At 40.0% G+C, this 16,430-nt stretch overlaps 2 protein-coding genes across 3 annotated transcripts; both read left to right on the top strand.

Annotated features, from left to right (window-relative positions):
• The first annotated feature begins 1,286 nt into the window (after nucleotides 1-1,286).
• On the top strand, nucleotides 1,287-11,924 carry rlim (ring finger protein, LIM domain interacting). Of its 2 annotated transcripts, none has more exons than XM_078260836.1 (4): nucleotides 1,287-1,425; nucleotides 7,060-7,282; nucleotides 8,262-8,375; nucleotides 8,451-11,924. In XM_078260836.1, the coding sequence occupies exons 2-4, from the start codon at nucleotides 7,114-7,116 to the stop codon at nucleotides 10,199-10,201; spliced, it is 2,034 nt and encodes a 677-aa protein (XP_078116962.1). In that variant the 5' UTR covers nucleotides 1,287-1,425; nucleotides 7,060-7,113; the 3' UTR covers nucleotides 10,202-11,924. The 2 variants fall into 2 exon arrangements, with proteins under 2 accessions (XP_078116962.1, XP_078116963.1); XM_078260837.1 differs by having other exon boundaries at nucleotides 7,063-7,282.
• Nucleotides 11,925-12,485: 561 nt separating this feature from the next.
• Nucleotides 12,486-16,105, top strand: glod5 (glyoxalase domain containing 5). The gene is made up of 4 exons (XM_078260838.1): nucleotides 12,486-12,608; nucleotides 13,006-13,155; nucleotides 13,414-13,569; nucleotides 13,750-16,105. The coding sequence occupies exons 1-4, from the start codon at nucleotides 12,552-12,554 to the stop codon at nucleotides 13,891-13,893; spliced, it is 507 nt and encodes a 168-aa protein (XP_078116964.1). The 5' UTR covers nucleotides 12,486-12,551; the 3' UTR covers nucleotides 13,894-16,105.
• The last annotated feature ends 325 nt before the right edge of the window (nucleotides 16,106-16,430 follow it).

The following is a 16,430-nucleotide window of genomic DNA, read 5'->3' on the forward strand; positions in this document are numbered from 1 at the left end:
TATGTTTTCACATGGATACATTAAGTTGCCATTTAGAGTGTTGCATTGGCTTTAAGTCCTTTACCACACAAAATAATTGTGCCTCACATTTTGCATGTGTAAAGAAATAAAAAAACTAAAAAATCCAAATTCAGTTACAACAGTTAAAATGTTGTAAAGAATACAGATTAACAACAGACAGGAGGCGTGACATCAAGTTGGTAACAAAGTAAGTCACTGCTTATAGCAAAAGTACAATTTTCTGGCAATATTTTTAGTATTTAAACCAGAGATGAAATTTAACCTCAATGGCAGAAAACACTCTACTTTGCAAAGAAACTAAACTATCGTTTAAAGTGAATCAATGTTATGGTCTTCTTGATTTTATAACATATAGATTTGGATATGTGACATTTTTTATATATACACATTTCTAAGACTTTTTAACACAAGAGACTAGATGCATTAATGATGCAAAACAGTCACATAGGATTTTAGGTATTGCACTTTTGATTGCCATTTGAAAATCTATCAGATATCCTGTCTATAACATTGACCATGTGTAGGCTATTGCCTTTGTTCAACAAGGAAACCATTGTATACCAAAATGGCCAAAATGAGATTTAAATATTACTATATAATGACATAATCCTACTTCAGTAACTATAAAATACATTAGTTGCTTCAATTTATGATGTGACACTGAATGCTGTTGGGGATAAATGTTGTAGTGGGTTTTTTGTCGTCTAGCCTGGATTCTGCAGAAGGTAAGAGTATTTGCATCTACAACCGCACCGTGGCGCTACAGCTGAAAACCACACACTGTCCAACACAAACATCCTTTTTCAGCTGCTCTTCTGTGTGACGGTAGATTTTTTAGCCCTCAGATCAGTCTTTCAGGCAGCCCCACGTACAACTCATCCCGTATCATTCGCCACGTTTTCATTTATTTAATAACACAAATAAGAGAGCAATATAAATAATAACAGAATATGCAAGGGAGGCCAAACACCTAAAATGCTTCCCCATGTTTTGATGAAAATAATAATAACAAAAAAACTTAACTAAAAACTATTTGAAATACAACTAATTAGTTTTAACTAGTTTCAAAACATAATTCAAAAATCACAGAAAAAGAAAACTGAATCTTATATATAAAAAAAAAATAGAATAAACTAGCAAGTCTGTAAAAGTAAAAGAACAAAGACGAAACCTGGTTGCATGGATGTGAGACGTAAACTCAAACCACTTTCATTGCAGTGCCGATGTCTACCTGGAAGGTGAAACTGGGGGAAAACGCATATTTCCTCAGTTTCCGGAAGATCATTGTAGCCTTCCTAAAAGAAAAAAAATGGAAACCTGAAATCGCACTTAGCTTAACAGTCGAGCGGTTTTGTGATAATATAAGAACAATTTGGAGGTACGATTACCGACATAATCGAACAGGTAATATAACAGCGAGTTGGTGACATATTGTATATTTACTTAATAGCTTCTTCGCTCTGGTTACTGGTTGTGAACGTCACTGGTTGACGTCGCTGGCTTCGTTAGCTTGCGGTGATGCTAACAGTTGCATCAATGTCTTTTTAATGAAAACCTTGTGTGTGTGTTTTTTTTTTTTTCAGTAATGAAAAAAAACAGTACTAATATCAAGTCCACGTCATGTTTTCTAACACCAGCGATTTGTACGAAACAAGTACTTACGTCAAAGTAACTGAGGACACTTATCACGAAGTTACTAGCTAAGTTGGCGTTAGCTTATGGTAGACATGGAAGCTAACTAGCTTTAGCGTAATGCAAGCTCAACACAACCAGGGTTGTTTAGTCATATGAGAAGCTTGTTTTTTGCCGACGATACACATGGCATCACACTCAACCTGTTACCAGTCGTTCACTATTTTCTTCACATATTACTAAACAGCGGGTCATCTTCATAGCTAATTGTGGTTGAAGTTGTCAGTGTTGTCAACCGTGTACAATGCTTGCTAGCTAATGTAAGTTAAGCTAGCTAGATGATGCCATTTTGTTTTTATCTCGACTTTGACCAACACACTGGCTTTCCCGTAGGACTTAGAAATACAAAACCCTCACATAATTCACGTTCATTGTAGCTGTTACACATCCACATTTTGATTATGTTAGCGTTAAGGTAAAGTACGTTTTATGTTACGACAAACTCAATGGTTTAGCTTAGCTTAGCTAGCTAGCGCTGTGTGTATTGTAACTTAGCTAGCATGTCGGTTTGCTTTGATAGGTTTGTGTCGATTGGCGATCCGGTCGCAACTTACTATCAGTTCTATTAATATATAATTTAATTGCCAACCTATCCTAACTAATTAGCAGTAGTGGGCAGCCATAGTCCGTTGCCCGAGGACTAACTCCCGTTGTAATGCCAGTACCTACGTTAAGGGCAATGGCAGGAGTTACCTAGCATGCAAGTCTTTATAGTGGGAGGACACATTCCACTCCAGAAAGGTAATATCAGGACCGGGGATCGAACCCCTTACTAAGCAGTGCCACCATTTTAATAGTACAAAAAATAATATCCAGGATCTCCATGTATCTGACACCCTGCATCTTAGTTCTATCTGCGTGAAGCTGCCCCCCCCATGTCATCCAAAAATTATTAAAAACAATGCTATTCGTTTGTGCCGGTTTGTGCCGTAAACATTATCGTTTGTGCTGTTAAGGGTTTTAAAGTAATTCAACTTTACATTTTCTGGCCAGTGACATCATCACCCCATAATTATCCCAATCTCCCCAAAATGGTTTTAATCGTTTGTGCTACGTTTTGTGCCATTAAAAGAAACATTTGTGCTACTGCGGTTTTTCGCTTATCAGGCTTTATGTTACACGCGTGCATGCCAGCAACATGTCAAAACAGAAACAGGAGCATGTTTACCACAGTGTTCACCTCTTCATTCATTCTTCATTTGTAAATGTTTAGGAACTGGGAGACCAGAGACCAGTTTTGAGAATGAAATGACCCATTCTTGCCCGATATAGGATTTCAGCTGCTCAACAGTCTGGGGTCTTCTTAATCATGTTTTTCAGTCCGTGATGCCCCCAATTGGACAGTAGGGGTGTGCAAAAAAATCGATTCGTATCGTGATTCAAGCTCTACTGATTCAAAATTGATTCATAGAATTCCAAAAATCTATTCATATTTATTTATTTATTTATTTTATTTTCGTTTTGTAATGGCACTATTGTCCTGAAATGAGTTTAGCTCGTCATTCCCATAGATGGCGCTGAGTCGAATTCACACTGACGCCTGGGCACTTGTTATCAAAAGAAGAACGAGTGCAGCAGAAGTAGTTTAGTCGGCGCAAACAATGGGGAAACCTCACATAAAGAATTATTCAACCTGCTCCATCCTCATTGAAGGCGAGAGTTTGGGCACATTTTGGCTTTTATAACCTCGAGGGGAAGACGGAACTTGATAGGAATCATGCTATATGCAGGCTTTGCAAAGCGAAAGTTGAGTATTTTGGAAACGCCACAAACTTGAGAACTCGCATGGTACGCCATCACTCAAAGATTACCATTAAAGACGTGGACGAACAACAACCTAAAGTACCCAACATGCCAGTTAACCAACACACACTCTTTCAATGCTCCAAACTCCCACCGAACTCTGAACGAAAAGCTCTTTATATTTAATAGTTTTATTTTATACTTGAATTAAATGTATTTGAAAGCTGGCCAAAGCTTGGCACTTTGCAGTTTTTAGTTGCAGCATTTTTTATTTTTGTATGAAGACATATAAAGTAATATCGAATTTTAATCGAAAATAGATTTTGAATCGAATATTGAGCCTAAAGATTTTTATCGAATCGTGACATTTTCTGAATCGTGCACCCCTATTGGACTGATCTGGACTGCAGACAGGCCATTTTAGCACCTGGACTCTTCTATGGAGCCATCCTGTGTAGAATTCGTTTTGTCATTGTTTTCCTGAAATATTCAAGGTTTCCCCTGAAAAATGGGTCATCTGGGTGGTAGTATATGTTGCTCAAAACCTGTTCAAAATTGATTGTGCCGTGTCAGATGTGCAAGATGTCCATGCCATAGGCACTAATTGAACTAAAATAACACAAATTGTGTGATAAAAGGACATAATTCATAATTTTCTTCAGATGAATTAAAGAAATGGTGACTGGTGAATGGTCAACCCTGCTGATATTTAGGACTCTACCTCCTCTAGTAGTGACCATGCCTATTCTCTATGCTCAAAATTGATAGAGATTTCCCCACCATTTAGCTTAGACTTAGACTTCTCTTTATTGATCCTTTTGGGATGACTCCCGCAAGGAAATTAGATTTCCAGCAGCAGATTTTAGCAGCATACAAAACACTCTTTAAATAAAGAGGTATAAAAAATTAAGAATACAGTATAGAAAAAAACAGTATAAGAATAACAATGACAATAAACTTTTAGCTAAATATTTTTTACAAAAAGTAAACAAACAATAAACTACAGATAAATAAAGAGATATATAGGGCTATGTATGGTATTGTGTTATTGTACAGTTAATAAATAAATTTAGCATAAATTAGCAGTTAAGAGCTGTTAGTGTCCAGGTATGTATGTGAGTAGATTATTAATTTATTGCACAGTAAATGAGTGAGTGGCTACCTTCCCTTCCTTCCTGTTCTGTTCTGTCCTGTCCTCTTTACCCTATTTATTCTATTTCCTCCTCCCCCCAAGTGAGGAGTTGTAGAGTATGATGGCATGAGGGACAAAGGAGTTCTTGAGTCTGTTGGTCCTACACTTGGGAAGGAGCAGCCTTCCACTGAACAGGCTCCTCTGGTTGCTGATGACGGTGTGCAGGGGGTGGCTGGCATTGTCAGTAATGTCCAGCAGTTTGTCCAGTGTCGTCCTCTCTGCCACCGTCACCAGTGAGTCCAGCTTCATGCCGGCCCGCCTGATCAGTTTATCCAGTCTGGAGGTGTCCTCCTTGGATATGCTGCCCTCCCAGCACACCACAGTGTAGAAGAGGACGCTGGTAACCACAGACTGGTAAAACATCAACAGCAGTTTGCTGCAGATGTTGAAAGACCGCAGTCTCCTCAGGAAGTACAACCTGCTTTGTGTCAGCTGACAGTTTGCTTAGCCTATCCCTAGTAGTTAGCTTGTTTTATCTGGCATTTTAACCTTTTCTGATCAAGAGACTCCCCTCCGTAGCCTAGGCTACTTGAATCAGAACAATCCAAGATTGTTGAAGCACAGAATGACAGTTCAGCTCGTGTTCACTAAATGTTAGCATTATCAACACCACAAATTCAGTTCAATAGGCTATGCATGCAAATTAACTAGTTTGTTCTTAACACAACAAAGTAGATGGGGGGGCTGGGTGACGTCAAGCGTGTAACAAATAGAGATGTTCCGATACCAGTATTGGTATCGGCTCCGATACTGCCTAAAACGCTGGTATCGGGAAGTACTGGAGTTTATGCACCGATCCGATACCATGTAATAAAGCCCGAAAGAAAATCTACTTTAAAGTAGTTTATTTATGTTCAGTATAACTGACTGTCAAACTGGATAATAAAAGAAAGTTCTGGGGTTTCATCGTTTGTGTTTGTTCATGTTTCACAAAGAGTTTAACCTGAGCCAGGCTGACAACAAAGATAGAAATCATATCACATCCATACAGGGAAAGTAGTATACAGTTGTTAAAACATAATAAAATATATGACACACCAGTATCGGATTGGTACTCGGTATCGGCCGATACGCAAGTTCAGGTATCGGTATCGGGAAGCAAAAAATGGTATCGGACCATCTCTAGTAACAAATAAAGCCTGATAACGTAAAAACTGTAGTAGCACAAATGTTTCTTTTAACGGCACAAATCAGCACAAATATAGCACAAACGATTGAGACCATTTTGGGGAGATTTTGACAAGTATAGGGGCTGAGTGATGTCACTGGCCAGAAAATGTAAAGTTTAATTACTTAAAACCCTTAACAGCACAAACCATAATTTTTACGGCCCAAACGTAGCACAGACGAATAGCAGTGTTTTTAATAATTTTTGGATGACATGGGGGGCCGGCCTCACAGAGATCTTAGTTCTCCATATACTGCTCACCAAAACTTGGCTATGCACTCTATAAGAGTAGTTAATGTTATGGATATGGTTTGGTTTGTGATATTAAAGAAAAGATAAAATGTTAAACGGAACATGATGCTGAGATATTGTCGTACCAAGCAAAAACATACAGACTTGTAAAAGGAATAGAAGAGACATTGCTAAAAACATATGTATTTTTTTTTAAATATTTTAAATAAAATGTTCACACTCTTTTATAAATGTTTACTGTATTGGTTGCAGAAAGCTTAAAGGTTTGATTATTTCAATGCTCCCGCCAGATGCTGAGCCACGCTCAAAATGATTATTCAAAATCATTAATAGAGGTGCTCCATGCTGATGACTTTTTGCGTTTGTTGTCTTGGTGTTTCATTTTGTTTATTTATTTGTGCATTTTATGTCTAGCCTTAAAAAATATATCCCTTATAATCATCTCTTCCATCATTTGCTCTGGTCATTAGTCAAAAATGGTATTGTATACATATGTATCAGCTGGTATTTAGAATGATTGACAAACTTAAATGATCCTGCAGGTGGTGGTATACACTCAAAATGGAAAAAGGAGCTTATACTGCATACTTTGTTAAAGTTGTTAAAGCATGTAATGTTACAGTAAAGTATGGTCCAGGATGTATTGACGGCCTTGGTGTTCATTTAGCTGATGGGAAAAATGTTTACATTTAGTAGTTTGAGTGAAGTTTTATTAGAATGCTAGCCAAAAAGTGTCTCATGTATATAAATGTAGACAGTTCTGTTAGCTACTGGGTCCGTGTTCCCAAATATTGAGCTGTATTTTGACCCAAGTTTTCCTTTGATGACAATTTCCCTGGTTGATAGTAACGCACTGATTCGGCCATTACGTTCATCATAGCTAATAGAGTGGAAATACTTGGCCTTTGGTGGTGAATCTTGTTTGCCTAATCCTATTCTAAATCTAAGTATTCTTATTAGATCAATGAGCTATAATTTGTTTTTGCTGCAGCAGCTGGATCTTGCTGAAGATTGGAGAGCATCCCTTAACCTCCCTTCTGAATCGATGGAAGGGTCTGACAGTTTAGAGCAAAATGGCAGTGACCAGCCAGAGTCACAGCGCAGAAGGCAGCTGGACCGCCTGGACAGGGAAGAGGCTTTCTACCAGTTTGTTAACAATCTCAGTGATGAGGACTATCGTCTCATGAGAGACAACAATCTTTTGGGCACCCCAGGTAATAAACCTTTAATTAAGTGAAGTGTACTGAACACTATCGTTTTTTTCAACCTGGACCCTATTTTCCTATGTTTTTGTGTGTAACTGACTGATAGGAGCATCAATCTTTGAAATTGGTCCAGTATTAAGCGTTAACACTGTAAGCGGCAGCCACAGACCGGACTGCAATGTAACCCTATAGGGCAAATGTTCAGCGTCAGTTTGGTCCACTAAAAGTGCTGTTTTGCCACTAAAAGGCTTAGCTTATTATTCTAAGTGTCTGGCAACATTATGGAAAGGATCCCTACAGAGAGAGACCTTTTTAAAACCTCTTTGAGACCTTTCTGTTTAACCAGAAACAGCTCTGAGGTCGCTAGCGCTAAAAGCCACCAGACTCCATTTAAAAAAAATAAAAAAAATAAAAGTGTTTATTAAAAAAATAAATAAATGTTTAGAAAAGTTTATTTCAACCAAAACTAGAGTTGGTTGGAAAAGTGAAAAGACGACCCCAAACTGCTTTAATAGTTTTATTTTGTTTCTGTCGACTTTGAATTTAGTGTATTTTACAATGCTAATATGATTATAAATAAAACCTGTTTATTTACATGGAGTCTGGTGGGTTTAGCGAACGCAATTTCGCAGATGTTTTTATGTTTAAAAAAAAGGATCTTACTCGTTAACAGAAAGGTCGACCTCCTTAGATATCCTTTCCATAATGTTGTCAGACACTTAGAATATTAATTTGAGCCTGTCAGTGGCAAAACGAGCACTTTTGTGAAGTTATACTTCTGCTGCACAATTGCCCTATTAACTTACATTGTAGCTTGTTTCGCTGCTGCTGACTGCAGCGATCTCGCTTAATACTGGACCAATGTCATAGATTGTTGTTTCTATGAGTCACTTAGACACAAAAACATAGGAAAATTAAGGTTGTAAAAAATATCAAAGAATATGTGACTTTTTTTAATGACCGTTTTATTTTGTAATGTCTCCTTCAGGAGAGGTAACAGAGGATGAGCTGTTTAGTAGACTACAGCAAATCAAGGATGGTCCGGAACAGCCGAATAACAGTACTAGTGCCCCCAGTACTGAAAGTGGAGAAGATCCAGTTGGTAAGTTTCCCATTTGTTTTTTTGACTCAAAATTCTAATATCAATTGTCACTTGTTAATAACTCTTAATTTTCAGAACCACCCGAAAACTCTGAGGATCCTGCCAATGGGGATAGTCTCTTAGACTGGCTAAACACAGTGAGGCGCACAGGCAACACAACCAGAACCGGTCATCGTGGAAACCAGTCATGGCGGGCTGTAAGCCAGACCAACCCAAACAGTGGCGATTTTCGCTTTAGCCTGGAAATCAGTGTGAATCGCAACCTGGCTGAACAGCAGGCTGCTGCTGAGGGGGAGCAGGAGTCTCCCCAGGAGTCTCCAGAGGGTCAAGAAGTGGTGGCAAATGCTGAACCAGAGGTGGCAAATGCTGAACCAGAGGTGGCAAATGCTGAACCAGAGGTGGCAAATGCTGAACCAGAGGTGGCAAATGCTGAACCACAGGTACCCATGGAGACGGAAGTGGTAGAAGAACCAGTTGTAGAGGAATTGGCTATCACAGTGGAGCCAGAACCAGAGCCTGAACTAGAAGAAGTTGTTTCACAAGAGATTTTAGGAGAACCTCCCAGCTCACCTGCCGCCCTGCCTGTACAACCCCCACTTTCTCCTTCTCCACGCAGAGGACAAAGAAGAGCCCGCAGCCGCAGTCCAGAACCACGCAGGACTAGGGCCCGTACAGCCAGGAGCCGCTCCCCTCTCAACCTGGATCAGCTGGATGGTCTCCCTAATCCACGTCATGCTCACAGCTCTCAAGGCCTGAACTCTGCCACCATTGCTCCCCCTGTGTCTCAAGTGGAGGGCAGTTCTCGGACTCGACAACATGTTCTTTCTAGGCAAAGCACTGCTGACAGTGATGTTCAGCCATCTAGGGCTAGCGCAGAAACGGTCCCAGAGGCCCAAAATGTGGGATCTCAAGAAGGAGAAGCTGCTGGGGGGGAAGGGGGTGCAGCGGGGCGCCGCCCCCCTACTATTATGCTTGATCTCCAGGTTCGTCGTGTGCGTCCTGGCGAATATCGCCAAAGAGACAGCATTGCTAGCCGCACCCGCTCGCGCTCCCAGAACTCAAACAACACATTTCTTTATGAGAGTGAGCGTGGTGGATTTCGTAGGACTTTCTCACGCTCTGAACGGGCTGGTGTGAGGACCTACGTCAGCACTATACGCATCCCTATCCGAAGAATCTCTGATGCAGGTTTGGGAGAGGCAACCTCAATGGCTCTCCAATCTATGATTAGGCAGATTATGACTGGTTTTGGTGAACTCGGCTACCTCATGGATTCAGACTCTGATTCTTCAGATTCAAACCGTGGTGCCAACACACCTGCGGATCTGGCTGAAGCCCTCAACAACCCAGATGCTGCTACTCCTGCTGCCGCTCCTGTTGCCGATGCTGATGAACCACCTCTGGCTACAGGAGTTAGAGCAAGGACAGCAGAGGCTGATATTGACGAGGGCCTTGCCACTGCTCCACCTGCCTCTGGTGGCAGGGCTCGACCTAGACCACCTATCAGCCTAGAGGAGCCCAGCTCGCTGCCCTTCCTGCGACTTGCCCACTTCTTCCTCCTAAATGATGACGATGAGGACCAGCCCCAAGGGCTGACTAAAGAGCAGATTGACAACCTCTCAATGCGCAACTTTGGTGAGACTGATGCCTTGAAAACTTGCAGTGTCTGCATAACAGAATATGCTGAAGGTAACAAGCTACGTAAGCTGCCCTGCTCTCATGAGTACCACGTGCACTGCATTGATCGCTGGCTATCCGAAAACTCTACTTGCCCCATCTGCCGCAGAGCTGTCTTGATATCGGCCAACCGAGAGAGCGTGGTGTAGCTTATAAAAGACTGCAGGCCTTTTGTCTCAACCTAAGTAATCTAATATCCCAAGTCCATAAGAGGCTTTGAGGAAATGTGTCTCCACTGTTGAAATGTATTTCTTTCATACCATTTGTGAGTTTGATCATAATGCAGTCAGGTTTGATTTGCGGTGCTCCATACAGTGACATCGGGACAAGTTCAGTCTTTAGTAAGACATTTATTATTGCAGTCCAAAGTTAGGCACAAGCAATGCATGCTGTTTGAATTAACCTGTAGTGACCAAGGAGTTTGTTGCATGGCGTCAAGCCATGTACATAAGCAGGCCGGTAGCTCTCAAAGAATTTCCTGTTTTATAAATGCTGCACACCTGCAGGTAGTTCAGGCACATCTGCTATTTTGTATTATCCCCCTATACCAGAAGTTGGGCATTGGTACAGTTCTTAGTTACACCAGTTCAAAGTATTAGCTGTAAATAAGCTTGTAAAAATAATTTTGGATCATACTTTGTATCAGTGAATTGGTTTTGAATTGTAGATTATCTCATATAAAGATTAGGGTCATGTTGGCTGCAATTACTCTATCAGAGCATCCCTATACTTTCTGTTTAACAAATAGGTGGTATCAGTGTACACAGAAGAATTATTTAAAGATTGTGATGTCCAAAGGATGTTGGACATTAATTGGTTTGTCATTTACTAGTGACTTGTACTCTCCATTTTTGTACACCTAAAAGAAACAAAGTACTTTTTTGGGGTGGCATATACCATGAAAACTCTGTGTGATGAATTGTTTGAAATCAAGTTGTTGGCATGTGAATTTTTCCACCTCAAAATATACCGACAGGCATGATGTTAAACATTTGAATATACTTGTTTTTTCCCCCCAAGTGTAAAAGGATGTTTACTCATTTTGTCCTGACATCCATTAGCTACTGGTCTTATTCTTTATTGTTTTACTAACATATTGGATTGTCTTTATTGCCTGATGAATAACATTCTCTAAGCGGATATCGGCATGGATTGAAATTATCAGAAATTGACTTGAAATGAAATGTCAACCCAAGCCAGAATAGATGTGTTTACCTGGAGGTTTACATCAAGGTACAAGTGACAAATTAAGTTATTAATCCAACGGAGTGTCAAATACTAACCAAGTCTGAAAAATTCACATTATTGTCCTCTCTTAGTAGGGCTCCAGTAGAAAGTCAAGATGCTCGCCCACTGTGCCCTCCTCCTGCCCCATGAGCAGACGCTCCATATCAGTGTGCAATACATGCTTAAGTGAAAGTAGGGAAATACAAACCATGATATAAATGTATGCTATTGTTAAAAAGCAGTTGTTAATGGCTAAAATCTTAAATGAAGACTTATTACCTTTTTAAAACATGTGTTGAAGTTATTTTATTTTATTTAGAAGTTCTGTAGGTTTTAATAGCACTGTTGATGAACAGGAACATTGGCTAAAGGAAGAAATGAGCATCACTATTAATGCCATCCTGTCATGTTTCTTGTTCTACTGTTTGATGTCTCTGCCCCGATTATTACTTCCCTTTGTGGGACATAAAAGTTTGAATGCAAGACGTTGTCATTGTTGAATACCATAAACATGTAAATGAAATGTATGTTTCCTCTTAGGCCATTCTTTAGTTGTGGCCTTGTTCTGTGTCACCCAGTGCAGTATGGAACTGGGTGTTAAATAAAACTAACCGCTGAATTAAACAAGTTGTTAATGCTACAAAATGCATTGCTGGTAGGCATTCTGTACACGCACTGTCATTAATTTTATTCTGCATTCAGGTGCACACCTTAATAGTTATCATTACTTCTACCTTATATATTTAACAGTCTAAATTTACATTTATATCCATATTTTGATTTTTTTTAAATGTCAATTATTACACGGTCCACTAAAGGTAATCCTAATGACTTTGATTGATGGTGTTAAGTGCAAGTAGAGAATAGTTGATGTTCCCTTATTAGATCAAACCCATTGTGCTCTATTTAACATACTAAATATGTGTGTTCATTTATGATGCATTTGGCCACTGACACGTGGGGAACAAGTGTTTTTACTAGCAGCACCCCCTCCTGGTAGGCTTTGTGAAAATCCCCATTAATTCCAACTGACAAATAAAGAATAAATATGTTGTATGTTTATTAGTATGATATTTGTTAGAACCAGACATCGTGAAGTCTGGAAGAAATTTTTTTGTTGTAAAAAGGTGTTCTTTTTTTGCCCCTTCAGTCGTTACACGGTGCTACGGCGTGACGTTATGTAGATTTGCAGCTAGTTCCTAGTTCAGTCCACAGTGGTGGAAAAACAAGGAAATACCGGACCCGTGTCCATAGTGTCAGACTACGGCAAAGATGGCGCTTCGGGCAGTTGGGAGTCGTTTGTTGCACTTTCAGAAGAACAGTTTCAAGGTAATTATTTCATTATCTGCTAATTCAGCTAACGCTACAATAATTCTCAGAAATTAGCGTGTCACTTTGTAAGGACTGAAACAACGGCAGTTAAGACTTTCCTTTAGATACATCGTTGCTACGATAGTTAAATTACCGAGTTGAAAAACGGGTTCACATAATATAAATTTACTCAAAGGATGTAAAATGTCTATGGAGTGGATTTAGCTAACTTGTTGCTAATCGCTTTAATAACTACAAGAATTCCACCTTTCAGATGCTTACAGGATGCGGTAAGTTACTTTGACCACGCAGAGGCGCTGTTAATGCTAAATTAAATTACAATACCCTCTGCCTACCTTTTCGTCGACTATTACGTTTGTTTAGCCTTATAATTAATTTGTCTTTTCTCTTGTAGACTGTCTCCATCCAAACACTTGTCAGATTCAAAAAAACCTGTCCAGTTGAAGTGAGCCGTCTGGATCATTTGGTTCTAACGGTGAAAAGTGTGCCAGACACCATCAACTTTTATACCTCAGTTCTTGGTATGGAGGTCATCACTTTCAAGGTATGCAAGGTGCTTTGTACATTAAATGTATTATTATTATTATGAGTAGTAGTAGCGATTAAGTATTGCTAATAATTATTTAATAATGTCAGTAATAGGACAAGTGAAATGCTCTCTTTTGGTTTAAGAGAACATCCACTAGATGGCAGGCTTTGATTGTCGGCTGATAGCATCTCTCCACTCGGTCACTTATAACCTGGGACCTTGAGCTTTTAGACACTTCTTAGCACCCACACATGCCATCTCTGCATTTTCAAGGGAAACCGTAAGGCCCTGGGTTTTGGGCAGCAGAAATTTAACCTTCACCAGCTGGGTCAGGAGTTTGAGCCCAAAGCCAAGCATCCAACCTCAGGCTCTGCAGACCTGTGCCTCATCACCAAAACCTCCCTGGCTACAGTAGCTGCACATCTGAAGGTCGTTCACCTGTTTCCTACAGACTGTCTTAATTTACTAATGTCAATCTTAATCTTGTAAAGTGGCTATTCTTTTAAAACCACTTGACTTCTACTCTGCTTTGCATGTCACATTTCATTCCCATTTAGGGATGAAGATGCCACTGAAATGCTCACAGTCATTTTCTGTTGATCTCTGCAGGTCTGTGGGGTCGAGATAGAGGAGGGTCCAGTGAAGAGGAGTGGAGCTGTGGGGACCATCACCTCTCTGTACTTCAGAGATCCAGACCACAATCTCATTGAAGTGTCTAACTACAACCAGTCAACATTAGAGGGCTCTTCTTGAGATTTCCTTTGCGGTGTTCGTGAATACATCAAACACAGTCTGCTGGACCTACTTTGCACAATTGGAGTTTCAGCTATGACGTTTTAGACCAAAATTGCTGTAATTCAAACAACGCACACTATTTTTAGACTGGATAACATCAGTTTTCTGTGCAGCTCTGCTGAGCAGGGATTGCTATTTTAATTATGCGTAGAAAAGGCTGTTTTAGCAAATTCAACACCATAAGAGAATCTGATTACTTAAATGGGCGATTGCTTTTTTAGCGGAAAATAAAAGGTTCTTTATATATATATATATATATATATATATATATATATATATATATATACACACACACACACACACACACACGGCAGGAAATTACATATTGTACGTTGAAGGGTCAGACCATAGGGAGAGACTCAATTTACTTATGATGATGTTATGATAGATCCTGCTTTATTTCTCTCCAGATACCTCTTCAGCAGAGAAACTGTTCTGGAGCTGAACAGGTACAGTGGGTACGGAAAGTATTCAGACCCTTTGCTCAGTATTGAGTAGAAGCACCCTTTTGAGCTAGTACAGCCATGAGTCTTCTTGGGAATGATGCAACAAGTTTTTCACACCTAGATTTGGGGATCCTCTGCCATTCTTCCTTGCAGATCCTCTCCAGTTCCGTCAGGTTGGATGGTGAACGTTGGTGGACAGCCATTTTCAGGTCTCTCCAGAGATGCTCAATTGGGTTTAGGTCAGGGCTCTGGCTGGGCAGTCAAGAATGGTCACAGAGTTGTTCCGAAGCCACTCCTTTGTTATTTTAGCTGTGTGCTTAGGGTCATTGTCTTGTTGGAAGGTGAACCTTCGGCCCAGTCTGAAGTCCTGAGCACTCTGGATGAGGTTTTCTTCCAGGATATCTCTGTACTTGGCCGCATTCATCTTTCCTTCAATTGCAACCAGTCGTCCTGTCCCTGCAGCTGAAAAACACCCCCATAGCATGATGCTGCCACCACCATGTTTCACTATTGGGATTGTATTGGGCAGGTGATGAGCAGTGCCTGGTTTTCTCCACACATACCGCTTAGAATTAACGCCAACAAGTTCAATCTTGGTCTCATTAGACCAGAGAATCTTATTTCTCATAGTCTGGGAGTCCTTCATGTGTTTTTTGGCAAACTCTATGCGGGCTTTCATATGTCTTGCACTGAGGAGAGGCTTCCGTCGGGCCACTCTGCCATAAAGCCCCGACTGGTGGAGGGCTGCAGTGATAGTTGACTTTGACGTTGACTTTCTCCCATCTCCCTACTGCATCTCTGGAGCTCAGCCACAGTGATCTTTGGGTTCTTCTTTAACTCTCTCACCAAGGCTCTTCTCCCACGATTGCTCAGTTTGGCTGGACGGCCAGGTCTAGGAAGAATTGTGGTCGCCCCAAACTTCTTCCATTTAAGGATTATGGAGGCCACTGTGCTCTAAGGAACCTTGAGTGCTGCAGAAATTCTTTTGTAACCTTGGCCAGATCTGTGCCTTGCCACAATTCTGTCTCTGAGCTCCTTGGGCAGTTCCTTCGACCTCATGATTCTCATTTGCTCTGACATGCACTGTGAGCTGTAAGGTCTTATATAGACAGGTGTGTGCCTTTCCTAATCAAGTCCAATCAGTTTAATTAAATACAGCAGGACTCCAATGAAGGAGAAGAACCATCTCAAGGAGGATCAGAAGAAATGGACAGCATGTCAGTTAAATATGAGTGTCACAGCAAAGGGTCTGAATACTTATGACCATGTGATATTTCAGGTTTTTTTTTACTTTTTTAATAAATTTGCAAAAATTTCTACATTTCTGTTTTTTTCTGTCAAGATGGGGTGCTGAGTGTACATTAATGAGAAATAAAATGAACTTTTTTGATTTTAGCAAATGGCTGCAATGAAACAAAGAGTGAAACATTTAAAGGGGTCTGAATACTTTCCGTACCCACTGTAGATTGGACCATAGACGTGCTTTAACCCTTGTAATGTGTTAGAAAGCTGCACAAATCTTTTGTGTTTGCAGGTCAAAATTGACATGTGATTTAACTCAGCCCAAAATAGGCTTATTAATAAAACAACGATTATCATCCACTATTGTTTTTCACCTCATAGCTAACTTATTTTGTATTAATTTGCATGTAAACACAGTTTTAAATGTTTGTATGTTTTTGGCCCCATGGACCTTTCCTCTTAAAATATACATTTACAATTTTTTATTTTTTTTATTCACTCATATTCCAATAATGAAGACAATGGGTAATTATGTTATTTGACTACAATAGACTAATATTACAAAACACCTCCAAAATAATTTGCTTGTGGGTTTTTTCAACTTAATATTATTAACCGTAGTGACATCTGTGGTTTTACGGGTCAAAATTGACCCGTATATTTAGGTTATAAAAAAGGAAGTCTTTGAACAAGAATACACATCTAGAGGAGGGTTCAAATGACACAGATGCTCGAAAAGAGGTCTTAAAATTATAAATTGACATTTAATGTCCCTTAGGACCCTCATGGCAGAGCACCAACTGAGAA

This window comes from Sander vitreus, chromosome 10 (assembly GCF_031162955.1).
Source record: "Sander vitreus isolate 19-12246 chromosome 10, sanVit1, whole genome shotgun sequence".
NCBI classification, from domain to species: domain Eukaryota; kingdom Metazoa; phylum Chordata; class Actinopteri; order Perciformes; family Percidae; genus Sander; species Sander vitreus.